Source organism: Schistocerca piceifrons, chromosome 1 (assembly GCF_021461385.2).
Source record: "Schistocerca piceifrons isolate TAMUIC-IGC-003096 chromosome 1, iqSchPice1.1, whole genome shotgun sequence".
NCBI lineage: Eukaryota > Metazoa > Arthropoda > Insecta > Orthoptera > Acrididae > Schistocerca > Schistocerca piceifrons.
The window spans coordinates 1,183,867,810-1,183,892,227 of NC_060138.1; the positions used below are offsets into that span (position 1 = coordinate 1,183,867,810).

Sequence of the window (24,418 nt, forward strand, 5' to 3'; positions counted from 1 at the left end):
AATGATATCGCACATGATAGCATTGCGCTACAGCTATCGCCCCTGAAAGCTATGTACCTGTATCTATTTTATTTATTGATTTACGTCGTCTTTTATCTTCTTCATTATGCAAATCGTACTCAGGTCATCGTATTCACTGCATGTACACGGAAAATGAACACAGCATCAGTACCTCATATTTTGTCTGTCTTGTGTTTTTATTTAATGAATAGTTTACTAATTTTCCAGTAACTTAATTTAAATATTGATTTCAAGTGCTATTAGAAAACTGCTAATTTAAAGTGGTCAATCACATGTGATAGCGGACTTCACTATTTGAAAAAGAACCAAATGACATATCTGTGAAGAAAGGGTAAATAATTTATAAAATGCATGTTATTCCATTAGCTGCTTTTACTTTAAAACCAAATATCGACCAGTTTGTCATGGACCATCTTCATGGAAAAGGGTTAAAACGGTTCTTAAGACACAACATTACATATGTCATTACTTAAAGATTGTGTAGAATATGACATGAGTATCAGTACACGATACTGTACTTTTAGAAGTAAACATACTAATACCCAGCATACACAGAGCAATAAATTAAGTACTTCAATTCGCTTTAATGTAGTCTTCGCAGAACACTTCTTTGGCTGATCCCACATGCACTTTCAGTTTGATCCACAGTAACATGTGGATCTTGAGTTATCGCCGATAGCATGCTAGTAGTAATGGTTTCATCACTAGCTGTTCTTCTTTTTTCTGTAAATATTTCTTCACACTTGTAGTTTCATAATTTCTTACAGTTGTAATTCAAATCACGAAGACTTAGTACGAACAGGATTCCTTTGAGAATACACAGTTGCTCTAACAATTTGGCGACATTCACTGTGAACGAAAACCACAGACACTTTTTCAACCATCGTATACAATGCATCGTGAAAGTCTAAATAGCTGCATGAGGAAGCTGTCTGGTTGCTGTATTCAATGGATCACATGGAATAATGTTATTCAGACTCAAGGTAAACACTCAAAATGTACATGAGTTAAACGTTTTCTTACGTTTGGTACATTAAGGCAAATATTTGTGAGATCCCTTTTCCTCACCGAGGCACAATGGTTATCGACGCTATTGTACTGATACAATTACGCGACGTTTCATACCTGTTACGTATTTGATTTATCCTTCGAAGGCTCTTCCCACTGCCATACAAAAAACGTAAACATATCCAATGACAAGGCTGTAGATGGTGTAATTCGGCAGCTATATTCGTTAAAAATTACTTGCATAAGTCGTAAAATTCACCACGCTGCCTACTGAGACTTAGCAAAAACAGCATCACGAAATATTTACTAGAGTTTGCCTGAGACTGCCCATCTTACCCGCCACACCACGTACCTATGAACTTCTATGTTGATTATAAGGCACTATTAACAGATATTTTGAATAGAACACGAGAAATATTCAGAATGGAGTAGCCTATTTCAGCACTTGGGACATGGTGCTGTTCCTTTACGGAGATCATATAACAGTTACCAGTGGGTTCTTTCATTACATTTAACCATATCACTGAGCCTCTAAGCTATATGTAACCATCTTATATAATGGTTACAAGTGAAAGAAAACAGCCATCGGTTACTACTTTTAACTTCAACACTGCTAGGAGTGTCTTCCTCAGAATTTAAATCAAAGAATGGTCTATAACATGGTCAAGGAATTATGACTGAAAACGTATGATACAGAATATAAGTGCAGTGGAAGACTGGCAGTACTTATATGTGATTTATAAAATAATAAATATGCCAAAATGGCATTAGTCACAAAGATATTTAAGATAAAGAAACTGTGATGGCGAGCCACTAAGGGCTCCTCGTTACATGCGTGGTGCAGGTTGCAAAACGGACTTGAGGTTCCCGCGTTAACAAATGCGGCCAGGTGAACATGGCACTGCAACGAGCGCGCCATCTAGTAGCCTTTGATACAATTAGGCTACTTCACATTGAAATATAGGCAGAGATGATTATAAATAAACAGTATTTGGTACATAATGGAAAGCAATGTTTGTTTGATAGTAGCATATAACATAACATTTTGTCTACATCAAAGCTTATAACAGTAAGATAAAACATGAAAACATAATTATATAAATGTAAATAGGAAATGAATGACAACTTGTAGAAAGCAATGTTGACGTGAAATACAGCCAAGACACATTTGACAAGTTAAAAAACATAGGTCTACCTTAGAAGGAAAAGAACATTTCGGAAACCTGTACAAGGGGACTCGAAGTCAGATATTGAGTAACGGCTTTATACCTTTCAAAACATTTTTGTTACGTAGCTGTAGCTGTTCATTTAGGAAGAGGCTATCCTTTCGAGGAAAATGCACGAAAATCTCTCATTCTTCTAGAATATCTAGTCTACGCCCTTTCTTTTCGGTGTGTTAAATCTTGCTGTCGCAGATGGCTTAGGTGAATGACCTGTAATTAGAAGATGGTCGGCAAAAGACGAATTATGGGGGCTAGTGCCGTTTTTCCATAGGAAGTGTTCTTTATATCTGGTAGTGAAGGCACGTCCAGTATGTTCTATATAGTAAGGGAGCAAGTATCGCAGACAATTTTGTAGACTCCAGAATTTTCTAAAGGGGAACGAATAGAATGTAAATTATGAATAAAGTTTCTTTTCAAATTGTTATTAGTAGAGAAAGCAACGTTGCAATCGCATTTCTTTCGAAGAATACGTTGGATCTGATAAGAGATAGGCCCCACGAAAGGAATAGATAAACATTTTTTTGAGTTAGACTCGATAACAGAAATGCCTAGCGTAGTAATTCTTTTAGCAGTTTTCCCTTTAAGGACGTCATCTACTATGTTAGATTTATACTCGTTGTTAACTGGTATTGTTTTAAGTAAATTGATTTCGTTGTTCAACTTTTCTTTAGAAAGTGGGATGGAAATGGCTCGGTGAACAGCAGAATGAAAGAAGGCTTTTTTATGCGTTGTGGATGAGTAGAAGATGTAGGTACGGTATGGTCGGCATATGTTACTTTAGGAAAAATTTTGAAATTTTATTTGTTTCTATGGTAAGCGTGAAGTCAAGGAAATTCAATTGACGGGCCTCATTTTCACATTCGATAGTGAAAGAAATTTTGTTTTGAAGATCGTTGAATAGGTTAAAAATACTATGAACACCGTCAGCGGGTCCTTAGTACATGATTAGAATATCATCAACGTATCTGGAATAAGAAAAAATGCCTAGTGACACAGCCGGAAAACCACTAAAAATTTGTTTCTTCTAGGGAGTTGATGAAAATATCAGCAAGGATACCAGCTAACGGATTTCCCATAGCGAGACCGTCGGATTGCTGGTACAAATGCCCATTAAATTCGAAATAGCTGTACTTGACTTCGACTGAGATTAGATTGATGAAGTCGGCGATTTGTTCATCTGAGATATCTTTTTTGAACCGACGTAAATTTTTTTCTGCGACTTTCAGCGTTTACTGTACGGGGACGATAGTATAAAGATTTTGGATATCGAAAGAAACTAACTTGGTGTCTGAACTGCATTCTAAATCTTTTATTTTTTGCGTGACTATTTGTGACGGAAAACTAATTCACAAAACGAATGATTTTCTCAGAGTTCCATGCACAAATTTGGCCAGATCAGGGTATGCACTATTCATACTATTAGATATCTGGCGTAGCGGATGATTAGGTGTATGGATTTTAAAATGATACCGACATTTAGGGAGCTGAGGGTTCATGTTAATGAGCATTTTCTTCCGAATGGGTTTGAGTAGGAAATTTGCGCTGTTGATGACTGTTCTGACCTCTTTTTGTGAAACTGGAGTCGGTTCCCCATGCCGCTCTGGAATATTATTTTCTTTAAAGAAATTTAAGGTTTTGGAAATATATTCAGAGGCATAAGCAATAACTCTAGTACACGCTTTGTCTGACTTAGTAATTAGCGCATCTGCTTCTTTAAGTTTGCTATTAATGGAAATGACCAATTTCCTATCATTATGCGTAACGTTATAAATAGGGGCTTTATTTTTCATGAAAATATTACATACGTCATAAGCAATCCGAGTTTGACAAGCATTATCTATCTTTTTACTATCGAGACCAACTTTAAGATCTACAAGCACTTTTTCAGTCACATTTCTGTGTGACACGTTGGGCGAGACATTTCTCTAACGAAAATAATATTTCGGATCTACACTAGGATCCGACTCCAGAGGTCAGGGCAGCCATCAACAGCGCAAATTTCCTACTCAAACCCATTCAGAAGAAAATGCTCATTAACATGAACCCTCAGCCCCCTAAACGTCGGTCTCATTTTAAAATCCATACACCTAATCATCCGCTACGCCCGATATCTAATAGTATGAATAGTGCATACCATGATCTGGCCAAACTTGTGCATGGAACTCTGAGAAAATCATTCGTTTTTGTGAATTATTTTTCCGTCACAAATAGTCACACCTAAGTGCAAAAAATAAAAGATTTAGAATGCAGTTCAGACACCAAGTTAGTTTCTTTCGATATCCAAAATCTTTATACTATCGTCCCCGTACAGTAAACGCTGAAAGTCGCAGAAAAACATTTACGTCGGTTCAAAAAAGATATCTCAGATGAACAAATCACCGACTTCATGAATCTAATATCAGTCGAAGTCAAGTACAGCTATTTCGAATTTAATGGGCATTTGTACCAGCAATCCGACGGTCTCGCTATGAGAAATCCGTTAGCTGGTATCCTTGCTGATTGATATTTTCATCAACTCCCTAGAAGAAACAAATTTTTAGTGGTTTTCCGGCTGTGTCACTAGGCATTCTTTCTCATTCCAGATACGTTGATGATATTCTAACCATGTACAAAGGACCCGCTATACAACGATTTTCAAAAGAAAATTTCTATCACTATCGAATTTGAAAATGAGGCCCGTCAATTGAACTTCCTTGACTTCACGCTTACCATAGAAACAAATAAAATTTCAAAATTTTTCCTAAAGTAACATATGCCGACCATATCGTACTTACATGTTCTACTCATCCACAACGCATAAAAAAGCCTTCTTTCATTCTGCTGTTCACCGAGCCATTTCCATCCCACTTTCTAAAGAAAAGATGAACAATGAAATCAATTTACTTAAAACAATACCAGATAACATCGAGTATAAACCTAACATAGTAGATGACGTCCTTAAAGAGAAAACTGCTATAAGAATTACTACGCTATTCACTTCTGTTATCGAGTCTAACTCAAAAAAATATTTCTCTATTCCTTTCGTGGGGCCTATCTCTTATCAGAGCCAACGTATTCTTCGACAGAAATGCGATTGCATCGTTTTTTTCTCTACTAATAACATTTTGAAAAGAAACTTAATTCATAATTTACATTCTGTTCGTTCCCCTTTAGAAAATTCTGGAGTCCACAAAATTGTCTGCGATACTTGCTCCTCTTACTATATAGGACATACTGGACGTGCCTTCACTACCAGATATAAAGAACACTTGCTAAGAAAAAATGGCACTAGCCCCCATAATTCGTCTTTTGCCGACCATCTTCTAATTACAGGTCATTCACCTAAGCCATCTGCGACAGCAAGATTTAACACACCGAAAAGAAAGGGCGTAGACTAGATATTCTAGAAGAATTAGAGACTTTCGTGCATTTTCCTCGAAAGGATAGCCTCTTCCTAAATGAACAGCTACAGCTACGTAACAAAAATTTTTTAAAGGTATAAAGCCGTTACTCAATATCTGACTTCGAGTCCCCCTGTGTAGGTTTCCGAAATGTTCTTTTCCTTCTAAGGTAGACCTACGTATTTTAACTTGTCAAATGTTTCTTGGCTGTATTTCACGTCAACATTGCTTTCTACAAGTTGTCATTCATTTCCTATTTACATTTATATAATTATGTTTTCATGTTTTATCTTACTGTTATAAGCTTTGATGTAGACAAAATGTTATGTCATATGCTACTATCAAACAAACATTGCTTTCCATTATGTACCAAATACTGTTTATTTATAATCATCTCTGCCTATATTTCAATGTGAAGTAGCCTAATTGTATCAAAGGCTACTAGATGGCGCGCTCGTTGCAGTGCCATGTTCACCTGGCCGCATTTGTTAACGCGGGAACCTCAAGTCCGTTCTGCAACCTGCACCACGCATGTAACGAGGAGCCCTTAGTGGCTCGCCATCACAGTTTCTTTATCTTAAATATCTTTGTGACTAATGCCATTTTGGCATATTTATTATTTTATAAATCACATATAAGTACTGCCAGTCTTCCACTGCACTTATATTCTGTATCATACGTTTTCAGTCATAATTCCTTGACCATGTTATAGATCATTCTTTGGTTTAAAGTCTGAGGAAGACACTCCTAGCAGTGTTGAAACCAGGTTAATTCGTTAAAAGTAGTGACCGAGGGCTGTTTTCTTTCAGTTGTCACTATTCACGGTCTCTGAACGTGTAGCCAGGTACAAAATTTTGCTTTTATGTAATGGTGTTTATTTCATGGTGCAGAACATGTTACCGGCAGGAAGGTATTCCCACAGCCGTAACTAACCATATCACGATTGTCGATCAAGCCAATGTGGCGTCAGAATCGTCCTAGCTTCCACAACTTACACATTTCCCTATATTTAAACAACAGCGAGTGGTTCTGGAACATTAAATGATGAATGAAATATACCTGGGTGATCTCGAGACAAATATGACACAAATTCCAACTGATCACCATCCTGGATTTAGCTGGGAGGATTTTCGGTGCATAACCATGTTGAATGAGGATTCACATTGCACAGAACCCTGTTTCTATTTGAAGAAACTGCTACAAATGAAACTGTTTTCAGTGACAAATAGTCTTTCATTGGTACTGATATCAAGCTCTAATGGATACATATTGTAACTAAATACGAGTTTACCTTATTTCCATGTTCATTGTGGCAAATGAAGCACAGTAGACGTTGTGTTGTTGGTCAGACATGTTTCCCATAAGGCGGAATTGCAGTGTGATAAGCAACACTTTGCGATAGGTTGTGACAATGTTATCGCCATCTCTTTGTTTGGCAACAAGCTTGCAGGTGACCTGAAAAAGGAAAAGTACGTTGTCACGTTTCTAACTGAACAGCTGATTGAGGCAAATAAGTTGTACTAAAAATGTTTATTGTTTATGTATTACAATTGCAGTTTCAACATTTTGTCATCATCATGTGGTGTGGGCAATGATACCCACTTAACAACATGAAGTTACCACATGCGGCCACACAGTACCGAACATTACCAATTAACAACATATGGTGGTAAAAATCCGTCCATTATTCCGAAATCCACTCGAGAAGGAATGTTACCACAGGTTAAAAAGCGACATTGCGATAAAAATTATGTTCGTTACAGACGCATAAGACAAGTCCCACGTAACAAGTGTGGTTTAAGAAATACAAATGGCCACGGTGTTCTACGTGACGGTATGAAACGTTCTTAAGGCATACGCCAAACCCTTATTCTCGCATCGGATTGTCACAGGGTACAGAGTGAGTTGTCGCTCCAAATGACTCGTTTCCAGTCATGCATTGCCCGGTGGAGGCGGTCTTTCCTTTGCGCCAAGCGTGGGTTAGGAATGGCTACAGAAATGTGTGGGTTTTAAGGACTTAATCGACCATCATACACCATTCTTTTTAACTATCTAAGCACAATCACTGTGCTGGCTGCATTGCTGGTTGCATTTTGGAACTCACAGGTGATTACTTTCGCTAATTTCAAGCTATTGTTTACAACCACCTTCCGCAATTGTCGATTTTCTCTGTTCAACAATAAAATGTCTGCCTTCTCATGATATAGCTGTCATTGTTCTTTCGCGTTTGCACTTGATTCACATCACCAACAACCTAACTGGGCTGCTTTAGAATGATTGAAATGCCCCTGACGGATATGTTACAGTCCGTTTTCGAAGTCACCGAGCTGCCCTGAGCGGGTCATACTGCTGTTACTGGTTCTCTGTTGACAAAACATTAATCGACACCTCATTTTATACCGGCTTTCCGACGTTGTGTGACATCTAGCTTTGAATTTCGCGTTGCAAAGAGGTTTCTCGATAGTGTTGATGAGATAGAGCAGATAGGTCTGTAAGTCCCACACAGTGTACATTGAACAGCGTCTTTTGACTAATAATATAGAAAGTTAAAACATATAACGATATAAAACTGAGCCACCTGTTACGAACAACGCTCTGAGTAATAGGGAGGTAAACGTAACTAAATCAGTGTTTACTATGTAGTGATGTTGCCAACCTGACCTGGAGCTAAGGGCGAACTAAGGTGGCTTGTGAAAGCTTTACCAGATATACATGCGGGTAACATCTTCATGAAATCTGACTGAAACATTGTTAATGTTCCTTTTATGTGTGTTATTATGTAACTCTTGCTATTCATTAAGTCGTGTGTTACACATGTGAGTGTATATCTCCACTTCTTCTAGGATATTCAGTAATCTAACCTTTTTTGCACTGTGAAAGTTACTGCTGTATTTATTGATGGAGTTTTAACTCGCTTAAATAGCACAAACTGCTTAGGGGTTGGGGTAACTGACATCTATTAACACCATTGACTGTTGTAAATTTAGAGATACAACCACTTTCTGGGGAGGGCAAACACAGCTCAGAGACATTTTGCGTATCAATAACAACACTCAGCACTCAACAAACAATCGAATTATTTTGAAATTACAAAAATTAAAAACTGAAGACTGATTATGTAATTCAAAAAGCTGCATAGCAATATGAAGGTGCTTTATTTGCAGCTACCGGTTTCACGTAAGTATAGAAGCGACTTCAGGTTTTTAATGGATGTATTTCCTTAATGTAGATGGACAACTACGGACATCTTTAGGGACGTTACCCACGTTAACAGTCATACCAAACTGGTGGGTTGTCATAATAGAGTTGAGTGCACCTAAAACATGCTTGTCAGAATGTAGGAAACATGGCTGGTGAATGACCCAGGCCGGATAACACCCTGTAGGACACATTGTAAGATCCGGTAGAACCAAAGAAGTAAAACTTCAAGTCCCATGTAATGTGCGTACTTCCGCCGTATTGCTAACAGGTCGATGTGTGTAAGCGGCCTGTACTGTAATTTTTATGATAATTTGAATGGTCATTAAGTGTTGAGTATTATTATTGATTTAGAGAGACTTTGGAAATCTTAAAGCTGAACAGCTGTTTTTACCTCTATACGACTTCGTTGTGTGGAACTGATACATGATAGAAGAGCAGACATTAGTAAATGGGTGATGGATGGATCGCTTGTTCCAGTCTCATTACAGTCTTTTCTTTATTTCATTTTTCTCAATCAGTTCGAATACCTGTATCATTTAAATACAAAATTGATCAAATATAAGGTAATTAATATATTTTTAATCACTATTTATTATAAAGATTGAACATCTTGTTTCAAATTACACATCGTACAGTAAATTCCAGTTTCCATTGCAAATATAGACATATAGACTCTTAGTTATCGATATTGAATAAAAGGTTGTCAATAAATTTGTAATGTTTTTAATTTAAACAATCTTTATGAGTAGTCTTTTATAAAATATTGATAGTTAAAAATTATCTTTTCAATATGTGTAATTAGAAACTAAAGTCACGAATTTTTCATGAAAGTTATTAATGATTAATTATTATGTTAATTAGCAGGTATTTGATGAATTTTACGTTTAAATGATGGAGGTATTCGAACCGAATAGAAAAATAAAGTGAAACAGCGAAGGACCACAGTGAGATTCGAAGCAGCGATGAATTACTTACGGAATTACCTTTCCCCAGTGCTATACAGTCAGCCACATGGCTCGACTTCACAGTTTCATCATCTTTAGTAAAATAAGTTCGTCGGAAAATTTCAGACTGTTTTTCTCGATAAATTTTCAGAGCTCAGTCTAGTGCTTCGGGCAACTGATGTTTGATTTCCGAATTCTCATACCATAACTACAAAAAAACGTTACAAAAATCCGTTGCTGGTGAGCTCCTGGTCAGATGTATCTCTTGCACTTGGCCAGTATTGTAATGCAACTCATATTAATCTCTGCTAGCAACGTCACTTGTAAAGAGCGACAAAGTTCCCAGTATTCTGCGAATAAATCGAAATGTGCTTGGCGCAGGATCAGTTTAATAAATACATAGCGGCCCTAACAAGTGTTAGTTAGTCTTAAATGTGACCGCCTTGGGCAACCCTAGTATGTGACTGCAGATTTACAACGGTGTTAAAAGATGTGAAAGAATTACTCGGGTAAATCTGAGTTGTGTCAGAGACAGAGGAGGAAGCAGGAAGCGAGAAATTATGTCGCAAGTGAGTCAGGCCGACGACATTCTGCCGGTTAAGGCAGTGGAGAAAAGGACGGAAAACCAGAGAAAGTGAGACAAGCACATTCCTTAGCGCTTTAAGCATGTTGCAAGTAGAGCACACAGCAAAGGGACGACACAGCAGTTAACAGCCCGATAAGTGAAGGTAATGGAATAAGGAGGACGCATTCGGTAATTACGAACCCAGCTTTGCGTCATAGCTTCACGCTATCTCGCTTTAAATACACAATTTCTCCCACTCTGGTCAGGGGTTTATTGTTGGGATCGATGGCATCCACCGCAGTAGCATTATATTCCTTGATTACGACACTGTTGTGAATCTATGGCCTAGATGCTCCAGCACAGTCTGTGAACTAGCTGAAGATCTACTGTACGCAAGAGGATGGTCTTCATCGGATCAACTTCACGTTGCTCTTTGCCCACCATCTACTGACGGAGAAACTGATTGTAAATTATGGATTGCAGCGATTAGTCGTCCTTTTTAAATTTCATTGTGCAGATCTAGATTTCGGCTAGATGCTAGCCATTCTCAATGCACTATTATTTACGCTCGACGCATGTAATGGCTGTTGGTCGGGCTTCATCTACAGTTCATTGAATACTCAATGCATTGAGCGAAAATAATAGTGCATTGAGAATGGCTAGCTTCTAGCCGAAATCTAGATATGCACAATAAAATTTATAAAAAAATTAAAAAAGGGCGACTGATTGCTGCAATCTATAATTTACAAGTTAGTATAACAGTCGCTGAGTGCAACAGCTTTCTGAATGAAAGGTAATCTGATGGAAACTGAAACTGATTGTCTTCCGACACCACCACATCGCACAGTGCTGCCAGTAATCAAGGCTGTGGGGCCGAATACACTCCGCGGCCGGTGCCTGACTTCAGTTAGAGGTAATTAGAATCGTATTAATACCGTCAGGTGCTCACGGGCGTTGATGTGTAACAACGGGGGCAGGTGAAAATGTATGCCCCGACCGGGACTCGAACCCGGTATCTCCTGCTTACATGGCAGACACTCTATCCATCTGATCCACCGAGGGCACAGCGGATAGTGAGACTGCAGATGCCCTCGGTGGCTCAGGAGGATAGAGCGTCTGCCATGTATTCAGGAGATCCCAGATTCGAGTCCCGGTATTAATATAGATCTAACTTCGTTCTAAGTCATCAATGGTGTCTTCTCTTTCGAACATGTCTGAACGAACAGACACCATATCCATATAAGTATCAGTTAGAGGTGCCTTCGCTCGGCCCTCGGTAAAGGGTACACCCAAATACCACACTCTAATGTTCCACTACAGATTTTAAATTCAACGGCCGAAACACATTTGGAGGAAATGTCGATCCTGACATCTACCACATCATTTGTTTATTACATACAAGAAGTTATTACTTGTGTATTCAATGGAATGTGTTACAGATGGTGATTACTAAAATTTTTAAGTAGCTTAATTTTCACAATCAAATTTTCCTACTTATCACTTCCGCTCTTTTAACGTCTGCTAGATTGCACATAAGAAAATAGCGATTTGTGAATATTCTTACAGGCAAACTAGTGAAAGTAAACTAGTGAAAGTTGTGTATACCAAAGTAGAAAGGTTCACACGAAGAAGAAAATGAATTACGGAATACGTGAAACAGACTAAACGTTCTACAGAGATCAGAATATGGGATAAAATATAAAAAATGGATCGATTATGCTCAGGGCCGCTTGTGGTGAGATTAGTGAAAATCTTAATTTGAATATTGGGGACCAAACAGATGGCGATATAAAGAAAATCCTCAACTTTGGAAAAAAATTAACAAGTGACGGATGGAGGAAGAAGGGTATAATAATCACTTGAGCAGAGTGAAACAGAGCTTTTCTCACAAATGAATTATCTGAATCTGTAACATAAGTTTTAACATGAGAAGTTCATTTCTTAGAATTTACGTTTTAAACACAACATTTCACGTACGTGCATCACCGACTTGCGAAAAACGGAAAAGAAGAGGAAGAAGAATGTTCAAAATTAAGTGTACCGATAAGAAATGAGAAGGCTGAAAACGATCCATGTGGAAAGCACTAAGAAGAATCAAGATAACAAGCCATATGTTAAGCCCTCAAATAACGCTTTCCATGGGTCAGCGAGCTCTAAAATGAATGTTTCAGTACAAGTAGAGTAGGAATTATAACCATTATCTCGTTATCTTCAGCTAACCTAAACAAAAACATTCAAAAATTATTTCTGCGATTTCTTTGTCAATTTTTATTACGTGTTAACTACAATTTATTTTGAGGTAACTTGCGGTCGAACGCTACAAAGTCGACGATAGCCATTAAAACTGGCTTTGAAAGGCAAGAACAATTAACAGGATAAGTGGATTGAGTCATATGCAGTATTCATAAGGCGGTAATGTCCATCAACTTTTGTGAGAATATTAAAATTCAAGAAATACATTGATTCTTTCATGCATTTCACAGTCTGTCCCTCGTGACGATGATCTGAAGTAAAAAATGACACTCATTTTGGGATAACAAGTGTATAAACAAGTGGTTGCAAGCAGTTTATTATCCTAACCGTAATACTGAATCTAAAGATGTTGCCTCGTTTTTCAAACAATTTATATCACACTGATGAGGCACAGCTTAACGCTGTTGACGCTAAAATAATATACCAAAGGAAGATGGAAATTTCCTCTGAAATGCTTTGCAATAATTACAAACGATCTCACAGTGGCTGTTTAGAACCTTTTATTTTGTGAGTGAATGTTGGGTTTGTAACATTCCGTGGCCCGACACTCTGGACAAAAGTGTTCAAGTTAAGACCCGCCTTAATGATTAAAACACTTCTGTGTATTGTACTGTCACTGTATAAAACACATTCATTAAAAAGTACAAAACTGATGTTTCGACTGTATTACAAAGATTTTTCTCAGGGAAAGGCTGGTTTTGAATGAGGAAAAGTGCTTTTAATTATACCTGTCACTCGTTGTCAATACGTCATACATGTGAAACTTCATTGGCCCTAGAATGCAACAGAAGAATCATAACGAAATGCAGAAAGTAGGAAGGACGTTATTCGTAGGTATCCGCCTAGTACAAAAACTGGCGACATTCTGGAAATCAGCGATTGGCTTATGGTGCCCACTTTTCCCTCCTGGTGTGCGCGGAGATATACTGACAGTCCGTCTACAGGTTTTTGTTTAGGCCAGGACCTCTCTTGGTGTTTGCGCGAGTGCATCGCGCAATGCAGAGAGTGCAGGGGACGGTTTCGCCGTATTGACACTGCAACCCCCCGCCCCCCCCCCCCCCCCCCCCCCCACCGCTTCTTTCATCGACTTTAAGCATTAGCGCTTTCTTTCTTCACTCTCTCCGTCTTCTCGCCTTCTCAACTTTATCTAGTACTTCACCTCTGTTTTCTTCATCATTGCCAAATGTTTCTATTCAGTGGATGGAGAGCATAGTTTGGTGGAACAAGACTACCGGTGCAAAAGAGAGAAATAATAACAATAATTTTTATGTTGTTCCCAACGAAAAATCAACTCTTCTATTTTCTCCTTTTTATTTGCAGTTATACTACTAAGGTCTGGAGCAAGGGGTCGGCTGACAGCAATTCTGAGAGCATTTATTACATTACAGTCAGAAATAGTTGCAAATAATATAGTTTTCATATAAGCAAACAGAAAAACTTTCACATGAACATGTGAAGCCAAATATAGAAATAATCTCAGCTCCTTCTTTTATCTTCGAAAAATGAAGGTTGAAGTCGAGAAAACGTTTGGTATTGTAAAATCAACTTCGCTGCTTATCGGTTTGCAAACCGACTAGTTTTAAATTTAAATCGTGAGGCGCACTTTCAGTTGCTATTGGAAAGGTTTTTAAAAACATACCAAGTGCTCGCTGCAAGTTAGTAATTCCTTGTGACAAAAACAATTCCGAACGTTGATAAATGAAGTACTAAAAGGTGGTGTGCTTTAACAAACGTGTATTGTGGATAAGGTTTTTAATGTAATGTTAAATTTACGTATTTAACAGAATAGACTCTATTTTACTGTTGGTGATATAATAGCACATTAACTGGAATCGCTGGCTAAACTCGTTTTCAAGGGATTCTAACATAGCGACGAATTTTTCAATGCCTGCCTATCCCAACAAACATGCTGTCAAACAAAACCATAGCACCGTTTTGAAGAAAGCACTTTTAAAATTCCAGATGCCTCACTGAAAATAATATTTAAGTATCGCTCACATAGCTCAAGGAAGTGTTACCTACTTTCCTCTGAAAGGTTGTTTTTGAGGAAACGAACTATACGTTGGAAAGCTTTTATTTTGCGGACCATATCGTTGATGAGATTGTTTTCTTTTTGGAGTTTCAGACATAAACCTTTTGGAACAGCCATAATATTTGCAAATGCCTAAATTAGCTACCTACTCAGTGTTATGCGTAAGTGGCGTCCGACATCCTTTGTTCTCCAAAACCTGAGCCACGACCTGGCGTAATCGAGTAACTCGGGAAATTAATTTTCCTTTGCTAAGCCTGCATAGCTCAGCATGATGGGGGATATGTGAATATTCCTCTTGAAATGAAATCAAAAATTCATTGAACTGAGTATGAATGAACCCGTGAGGACGAATATAGTTGACGATACGCACCACTATATTCATCACGACCCGAAAACCGCTAACTTTCACATAAAAGACCCCTTGGTGTGAAAAAAAAGAACGAACGTAAGGTAAATCGTGCATGATAAGTTTTCCCCGCGGTAGGACAATAAATTCTTTTGCTTTACCGCGCACTGCTGGCGTCCCGGCTGTGGTTACGGAAAACAGCTTTCCCGAGTGAAACCTTTTCCTCACATGCCATTTCAACTTGTGGTCAAATATCCGTCCTGTAGCAGTGTCCTTCATCGGAATCATAACCAAGATCTATACCGTCACACGTAGATCGTCTTTCACGCCACGCCAAGCAACGGCAGCGGCGTGTCGCTAATATCCCTGGATTCATCAAGTGCGATGGAGTACGCTAGGAGGTTTTCAATTCCCGCTGCCAACTGTCCGTGCAAATTCCTTGCAATGTCGCTGATTCGACGAGATACTGTCATACTAGATAGTGAAATTCTGCCGTATGCGGGAGCTAATGTGTGATTCATTATCTCTACTACGGTCAAAAAAAGTCTATTAAAGGCCCTTCAATAAACGGCTTTCCAGCTCTTGCTAAACGTAAAGCAACTTTATAACGACCTCTAAGAGTTCTTTCGCAGCACCCTTCATCTTGTTCGGCCTAAATCAAAGGAAAAAGATTGTGTTGAGAATAATACAAGCCGAAACGAAAACTAATAAATATTTGAGAGGAATGTAAACAAACTTAGATTTGCTCCACAGGGCCTTTAAAGAAAATAAACATGACGAAGTACTGTAAGAACCTAATTTGTTAATACAGAATTCTCTTCTGCAAGACTTTGCAACTTCTTTAATTCTATCTCTCTGGTGTCTCCTATGATTTCACTATACTTCTCTGTGTGTTTCAGTCGAAGATTTTGTCACACACGCGATTACTATACCATAGACTAGACATTTGACTTTATTGTCACACCTAACAAAAAATAAGAAAGCTCCCACTCCGGTTTAAATGGACTTTCAGAAATCTTTGATTTTTTCGGAACAGGTTGTTCCATTATTTTAGTAACAGTTTTACCCTTAACGATATCAGTGTTAAATAAGCCGTCTATCATGGTACCCGGCAGGGCAGTGCACAAAGGCAGCTTCACCATGCAAGCTGAGTTGAGGTGAGTTAAGCCAAGTTACACCGATTCATCGTGCAAACACGGTGTGAAACTCACTTTGCAAAGGCGCGATTTTCCGTGTGTGAGAGGCCGCTGGCTTAGGCTGTGGCGTCCGTGAGCGGTTCGGGTTCTTCCCCGTATTTTGCGTTGACGTGTTTACGATTCTTCCGCCAGCACAAGGGGCTTCTTGGAGCTTGACAGGTTTTTCACCGTTACGGTGGTATTCCCCGCCTACTTAATGTGCTGCGGTAATCACACATTGCGTCAGTTCTGCTACTCGTGTGCTGATTGGCCTCTTCATCTTACCTACGTAGGCAACTCTCCACTGACAACATAATTCATATACTAAAGCAGTAATTAATTGACGGAAAGTTGTCGAGTAAACCATAAGTGATTTCTGGCTTTCCCCAAGGTAGTGTTTTAGGCCTTCTACTATTCCTTATCCACAATCTGGACAGCCGTCTTACGTTGTTTGTAGATGATGCTGTCGTCCATCTTCTAGTACAGTCATCAGAAGATCAAAACCAATTGCAAAATATTTAGAAAAGATATCTGCATAGTGCGAAAATGGGCAATAGATCTAAATACTGAAAATTGTGAGGTCATTCACATGAATGCTAAAAGGAGTCCGTTAAACTTACCTTACACGATAGATCAGTCAATCTAAAGACCTTAAAACCAACTAAATACCTAGGAATTACTGTACGAACAACCCAAATTAACTTAAACTGAAAATGTTGTGGAGAAAGGGAACCGAAGACTGGTTTTATTGGCACAATAAATGTAGCAAATGTGACAAATCTACTAAAGAGACTGTTTACACTACGCTTGTCCGTCTCTACATCTAAATCTACGTTATTACTCTGCTATTCACAATAAAGTGCCTGACAGGGGATTCAATGAGCCACCTTCAAGCTGTCTCTCTACCGTTCCACTCTCGAACGGCACGCGGGAAAAACAAGCACTTAAATTTTTCTGTGCGACCTCTGATTTCTCTTATTTTATCGTGATGATCTTTTCTCTCTATATAGGTGAATGTCAACAGAATTTTTTCTCAGTCGGAGGACAAAACTGGGGATTGAATGTTCATGAGAAGATCCTGTCGCAACGATAAACGCCTTTGTTTTAATGGCTGCCAATCCAATTCACGTATCATATCTGTGGCTCTATCCCACCTACTTCGCGATAATACGAAACGAGCTGCCCTTCTTTGTACTTTTCCGATGTCATCCGTCAGTCCCACCTTATGCGGATCCCACAATGCACAGCAATACTCCAGAATAGGGCGTACAAGCGAGGTGTAAGCAGTCTCTTTAGCACACCCGTTGCACCTTCTAAGTGTTCTGCCAATGATTCGCAGTCTTTAGTTTGCTCTACCCACAAGATTATCTATGTGATCATTCCAATTTAGGTATTTGTAATTGTAATTCCTAAGTATTTAGTTGAATTTAGAGCCTTCAGATTAGTGTGACTTATCGCGTAATCGAAATTTTGCTGAGTGAATAACTTCACACTTTTCCTTATTCAGGGTCAATTGCCACTTTTTGCACCATACAGATATCTTATCTAAATCATTTGGCAAGTCGTTTTGACCATCTGATGACTTAACAAGACGGTAAATGACAGCATCATCTGCAAACAATCTAAGACGGCTACTCAGATTGTCTCCTGTGTCGTTAATATAGTTCAGGTACAATAGAGGGCCTGTGACACTTCCTTGGGGAACGCCGGATATTACTTCTGTTTTACTCGATGGCTTTCCTTCTATTGCTACGAACTGTAATCTTTCTCCAGGAAATCACGAATCCAGTAACCCAGCTGAGGCGACATTCCATAGCCACGCAGTTTGGTTAGAAGACACTTGTGAGGAGCGGTGTCGAAAGCCATTTGGAAATCTAAAAATATGGAATCAATTTGACATCCCCTGTCGATAGCACCCATTACTTAATGAGTATAAAGAGCTAGTTGTGTTTCGCAAGAACGATATTGTGTGAATCCATGCTGAATCGTTTTCTTCGAAATAATTCATAATGTTCGAATACAGTATAAGTTCCAGAACCATACTGCAATTCGACGTTAGTGATATGGGCCTGTAACTTCGTGGATTACTCCAACTTCCCTTTTTGGGTATTGGTGTGACTTGAGCAATTTTCCAGTCTTTAGATACAGATCTTTCGGCGTGTGAGTGATTGTATATAACTGCTAAATATGGAGCTATTGCATCAGCATAGTCTGAAAGGAACCTTACCTGACTGGTATACAGTCTGAACCGGAGGCCTTGGCTTTATTAACTGATTTAATCTGCTTTGTTGCACCGAAGATATATACTTCTACGTTTCTCATCTTGGCAGTTGTTCTTGATTGGAATTAAGGAATATTTACATCGTCTTCTTTGGTGAAGGAGGTTTGGAAAACCGTGTTCAATACTCTGCTTCAGTGGCACTGTCATCAGTGACTTCACAGTTGTTATCGCGCAGTGAAAGTACTGATGGCGTCTTGCCACTGGTGTGCTTTATGCATGACCAGAATCTCTTTCGGCTTTCTTCCGGATTTCGAGACAGAATTTCGTTGTGGAAATTATTAAAAGCATATTGCATTGAAGTACGCACTATATTCGAAATTTTACAAAACTTTTCCAGTCTTGGGGACTTTGCACTCTTTTAAATTTGGCATGCTCTTTTCGCTGCTTCTCCTACAGCGATCTGACCCGTTTTGTGTACAATGGGGGATCAGTACCCCTCTTTCGGAGTAGTGCTGCGCGGTCTGGGATCCTTAACAGATAGGATTAACGGAGTACGTCGAAAAAGTTCAAAGAAGGGCAGAACGTTTTGTATTATCGAGAAATAGGGGAGAGGGTATCACTGATACCATACACGATTTGTGGGTGGACATAATTAAAACAAAGGCGATTCTCGTTGCAGCGGAATCTTCTCACAAAATTTCAATCGCCAACTTTCTCCTCGAAAAGCGAAAATATTTATTGGTGCCGACCGACCAGGGAGAAATGATCATCAGAAAAAAGGGAAATCAAATCTCGCATGGAAAGATACAGATTCTCGCTTTTTCCGCTTGTTGTTCGAGATGGGGTCATAGAGAATTACTGTGAAGGTGGTTTGATGAGCCCTCTGCCAGGCACTTAAGTGAAGAAGGAGATATTAAGTTTCTCACTGCATCCCTCGTGGAACCTGTGATGTCGTGGATCCTGTGGCTAGCGCGGAAAATCGGTTTGAAACCTCTTCAGCGGAGGACGCTACCTAGCCTATCACTGACGCTCTTCATATGTGATAACTGCATTAGCGCAACCTTCTCTTCCTTGTTTTCTTTTATTGTTTTGTTCTGATTGAACTTGCTGCATTTTTTATGACATGGTTCTCATAACCGCTGTTACGGAATGTGTGGTGTAGCTCCCTCAATTCTTCTTTGATGTTATTAGTGTCACGTATCCGGTCGAACACAGGCAGTCAGAGTCAGCGTTTGAAGAACAGAAGACTTACGAGTTTGGCGATGGCGGCTCTCCGCGTGCGGGTACTGACTTCGTGGGTTGGATTCTAGTACACCTTCACTGAATTCAGTTTCCACACACATAACAAACCCACCGTGATAAATACACGCACACACACACACACACACACACACACACACACAAGCACACGCACGCGCGCGCGCACACACACACACACACACACACACACACACACAAGCACACAAGCACACGCACGCACACACATACACAAACTATATTTTAATTTTTGCCTGGGACATTTCATACCAATATCCAAGAAGTAAATTAAAATATTCACAATCTTACAGTTCCAGTCGTGTCTTCGGGAGCTTTCGATTGGTAGTCAGACGAATCACAGAACTGGAAGTCCCCTCCCCAATATATTCCTTGCTGCGATTCCTCCTGCCCCACTTCCAACCTGCCGACACATTCGCCTGGAAAAAGATCGAGACTCTTTAATGGGCCTTATCTCAAACAGCCCACCTCACCGCTTTGCGTGGCGAATGAAAGGATCTAGCAGTATGATTCAAGAAATACTGCGTATACGATGCTAGCGAGGCCAGTGAACTTTGGATGACAGTTACGGAAATACTGACAGTGTTGAGATAAACAGCAAAAGAAGTAAACAGCGACATCAGCCGCAGTTGTGATTGTAAGCCAGCCTCTCCTGTGTCCTTCAACTATACAGTAATCATTTATCAATGTTGTTGTTGGGTTGTTTTTGGGGAAGGAGACCAGACAGCGAGGTCATCGGTCTCGTCGGACTAGGGAAGGATGGGGTAGGAAGTCGGCCGTGCCCTTTCAAAGGAACCATCCCGGTATTTGCCTGGAGCGATTTAGGGAAATCACGGAAAACCTAAATCAGGATGGCCGGACGCGGGATTGGACCGTCGTCCTCCCGAATGCGAGTCCATTGTCTAACCACTGTGCCACCTCGCTCGGTATATCGATGTTGTTGCTGTGGTCTTCAGTCCAGAGACTGGTTCGATGCAGCTCTCCATGCTACTCTATCCTGTGCTAGCTTCTTCATCTCGAAGTAATTACTGCAACCTATATCCTTCTGAATCTGTTTAGCGCATTCATTTCGTGGTCTCCCTCTACGATTTTTACCCTCCAAGCTGGCCTCCAATACTAAATTGATGATCCCTTGATGCCTCAGAACACCTCCTACCAACCGATCCCTTCTTCTAGTCAAGTTGTGCCACAAATTCCTCTTCTCCTCAATTCTATTCAATACCTCCTCATTAGTTATGTCATCTACCCACCTAATCTTCAGCATTCTTCTGTAGCAGCACACTTCGAAAGCTTGTATTCTCTTCTTGTCTAAAGTATTTATCGTCCATGTTTCACTTCCATGCATGACTACACTCCATACAAATACTTTCAGAAAAGACTTCCTGACACTTACTACATCCATTATTAACAAATTTCTCTTCTTCAGAAACGCTTTCCTTGCCATTGCCAGCTTATATTTTATATCCTCTCTACTTCGACCATCATAAGTTATTTTGCATGCCAAATGGCAAAACTCGTCTACTACTTTAAGTGTCTCATTTTCTAATCTAATCCCCTTAGCATCACCTGCTTTAATTCGACTACATTCCATTATCCTCGTTTCGCTTTTGTTGATGTTCACCTTATATCCTCCTTTCAAGACACTGTTCATTCCGTTTAACTGCTCTTCCAACTCCTTTGCTGTCTCTGACAGAATTACGTTTTCGGCAAACCTCAAAGTTGCTACTCCGAATTTTTCTTTTGTTTCCTTTACTGCTTCCTCAATGTACAGATTGAATAACATCGGGGATGCGTTGAAACACGTATGTATTCAGTGTATTCATTAACAGCGACGGCGAGGCATGACAGAATCTCTGACCAGAGAGATATTTATCGTTGCTAGTCTGCGCTTGACCGCGCGAGTGTTCAGTTGCGGGTTGCGAGTTGGACTCTGTTCAGTTGCATGTAGGAAGTCGCGAGTTGCACTCTGTCTGCAGTAGCAGTCAGTCGGCAGTAGTTGTAGCGAGTGGACGTTTGTACTGAGCGGGCGTCGGCATGCGTCGGCGGCGTGCTCCCCCTTGCATCTCTGGTCACGATTCTGGACGAGGTATATTATTATCAAAGGTAATGAAGCAGCATTGCGCTCAGCTAATAACATTTGTTGGTTGTAATTAATTTGTTCAAGAATTGCCCCAATAATAATTTTTCTACAAAGTAACCTTTTTAAAGAAAAAGATTCATTTCAAGTTAAATAATATTTCCTATGTATTCCCTCCAAGAATCAAAATTAAACATGGGCCAGCATTGCACGGAGCTGTGCCGAAAAATAAGAGCAGATGTAGATGCAGTTTACTGAGGTAAGAATTTTGGATTTGTGTTCAGGTTTAATTATTGCACAGGGCCGAAGGTCAGCGCAGCTGGCCTTATAAAATTTATCAGGTTCATCTTAGCGTTAATTTTGTGGGGACTTAACATTTTTGCACATTTTTATTATCACTGACTTTTATTACTGTGCGGAGTTTACATTTGGGCCATTATTATTCTTTAATTTTGCAAGGAGGTTACGCATGACTCATTTTTATTATTCATTTTCGTGTGGAGTCATCATTTGGCTCAGTATCATTGTCTTTTATTTTCACGGGGAGGTTACAACGTTACAGCCCTGTCTCACTCCCTTTCCAACCATTGCTTCCTTTTCATGCCCCTCGATATAACAAAAAAACGAAATCTGGATAACCAATAGGAGTCGTGCGTCGAGAGTTCCGTACAAACTTAATTATGTACACAGGTAGTTCATCCATCCAGGGATTAGAGGATTTCGACGATTTTTCCCTGTCATCGGTATCTATATTTTAAAGATATCAGGACGTGTGACGTAAATGGCAGTATCTTTTGATTGCATTGACATACAAGCTTAAATCTTTTACGCAGTCAAGGAACCGTAGACTTTAATATGTGGCATAAATTTCATCTTGATACATTATCCGTTCCTGAGAAACACATAGACAGTTGAATAAGAGGTTATCAAAAACAGTTTTTCTTTCGTGTGATATAATTACAATTAACAATTTTCCGATATTTCCCTTTGCTTCTTGATAAAGAGCACGATTCTAGGTCAACGGGGAGCACCTTATAGGTTTCAGTAAGTGGGTTTGTGACTATCAAAGTATCTGACATAAATGACCGTAACTTTTGTCTTAATTAAGTTAGAAGCTTGTGCTTTACACCGCGAAAGGTCCCTAATACGTGAAAAATTTCAACTTTATATGTTTTTCCTGTTTCTGAGGAAGAGGAGTCTTAATAGATTGAGAGACAGACGCATACAAGTTAAAGAGATATATAAATTTTCTTTGCTGTGATACAATTACAAATCAGTAATTTTCAGATTTTTTCCTATATTTGCACTGTAAAACCTTACTTCTTGCACAATGCCAAGATTATACATCAATGGGAAGCACGCTATAGGCTTTGATCAGTGTGTTTGAGAGTGTAAAAATATGTGACATAAAGGGCCGTATCTTTTTATTGCACTGACGTAAAAGCTTAAGTTTTGTACATCGCCGTGGGACCATAGGCTTAGTAACATAAATGTCAACTTGGTACGGCCACCTGTAAACAATGAAAAGTGTTCTTAACAGTCAGACGGACAGAAAGACGGATAAAAAAGTGATCCTATGAACGTTCCGTTTCTACCGAATGAGTAACTGCTATAGGACCAACCTAAAAGTTGATAAAGTCTGAGCAAAATGGTTCAAATGGCTCTGAGCACTATGGGACTCAACTGCTGTGGTCATAAGTCCCCTAGAACTTAGAACTACTTAAGCCTAACTAACCTAAGGACATCACACACATCCATGCCCGAGGCAGGATTCGAACCTGCGACCGTAGCGGTCGCGCGGTTCAAGAGTGAAATGCCTAGGAACCGCTCGGCCACTCCGGCTGGCTAAGTCTGAGCATACTGTCAACAACTTTGAACAACATTTTTAAGTCGCTTACGGGACTTCATTCTTTCTCTGTTTCTTCCATCCCTCGAAATTAAGGATGCAGCTTATATTCCGGTGCGTGCCATTATGGCCGTTACGGTTGTGTAGAACAGCATGGTGACAGTTTATTGTAAACAGAGAGTACAGATATTGACCCTGTACGTTGTCTTTTATAATGTAAACCCTTACTGGCCAGACGACCGTGAAGGTTTTACTGGTTCATCGGACCCACGTAGCACTATGAGTAAGTGAATGAATAAATGAATGGTGCACTGTACCTCTTCTTGCCCGGGGCTGACATCGGTGAAACGGCATCCTTCAAGTTCGTCCGTGTTGTCTTCATTGAGCTGGTCACAGGTGAAACTGCTCCAGTCGATATACGTCGGGCTGAACGGGGCAGCGTCGTAGCGTCCAGGTAGCAGCAGCAGCAGTAGCAAGAGCGTCGACAACGCCAGCCGCACCGAAGCCATGCTGCACGCTCTCTGCGGCTATGAAGGAGGACGTTCCCGCGAGCTGCGAATACCGGTTCCTCCAGACCAAGGCAAACCGGCGGACGTAGGTCACTTCCTTGATAAGCCTCGCGCCGTAGGCTGGCCAGTAACAGAAGCGCCAAAATGTTTCTCAACCAGTACTCGTCTCCGAGAGTATCTACGATCAAGAAGTATAGAGTGGAAATGAGAGCAGGACATTAACACGACAGATCAGAAGGCGGGCGCGTTGAATTACATACTGCTATCACTACCTATCGTCTGCCTTGGAATTCTGGAGGATATTCAAATGGTTCTGAGCACTATGGGACTTAACATCTGTGG

The 24,418-nt window shown here is 39.8% G+C and overlaps 1 protein-coding gene across 1 annotated transcript in view; it reads right to left on the bottom strand.

The window, feature by feature from the left end:
- The window catches only part of LOC124781525 (toll-like receptor 2), a 145,207-nt gene extending 121,109 nt beyond the window's left edge, over positions 1 to 24,098 (bottom strand). Inside the window, exons 1-2 of the mRNA XM_047253867.1 lie at positions 23,885 to 24,098; positions 6,924 to 7,087 (exon numbers count right to left, since the gene is read on the bottom strand). Coding sequence (XP_047109823.1) covers positions 6,924 to 7,087; positions 23,885 to 24,076 — 356 coding nt within the window. The 5' untranslated portion in view covers positions 24,077 to 24,098. The remainder of the gene's footprint in view (positions 1 to 6,923; positions 7,088 to 23,884) is intronic.
- Between the last annotated feature and the right edge of the window lie 320 nt (positions 24,099 to 24,418).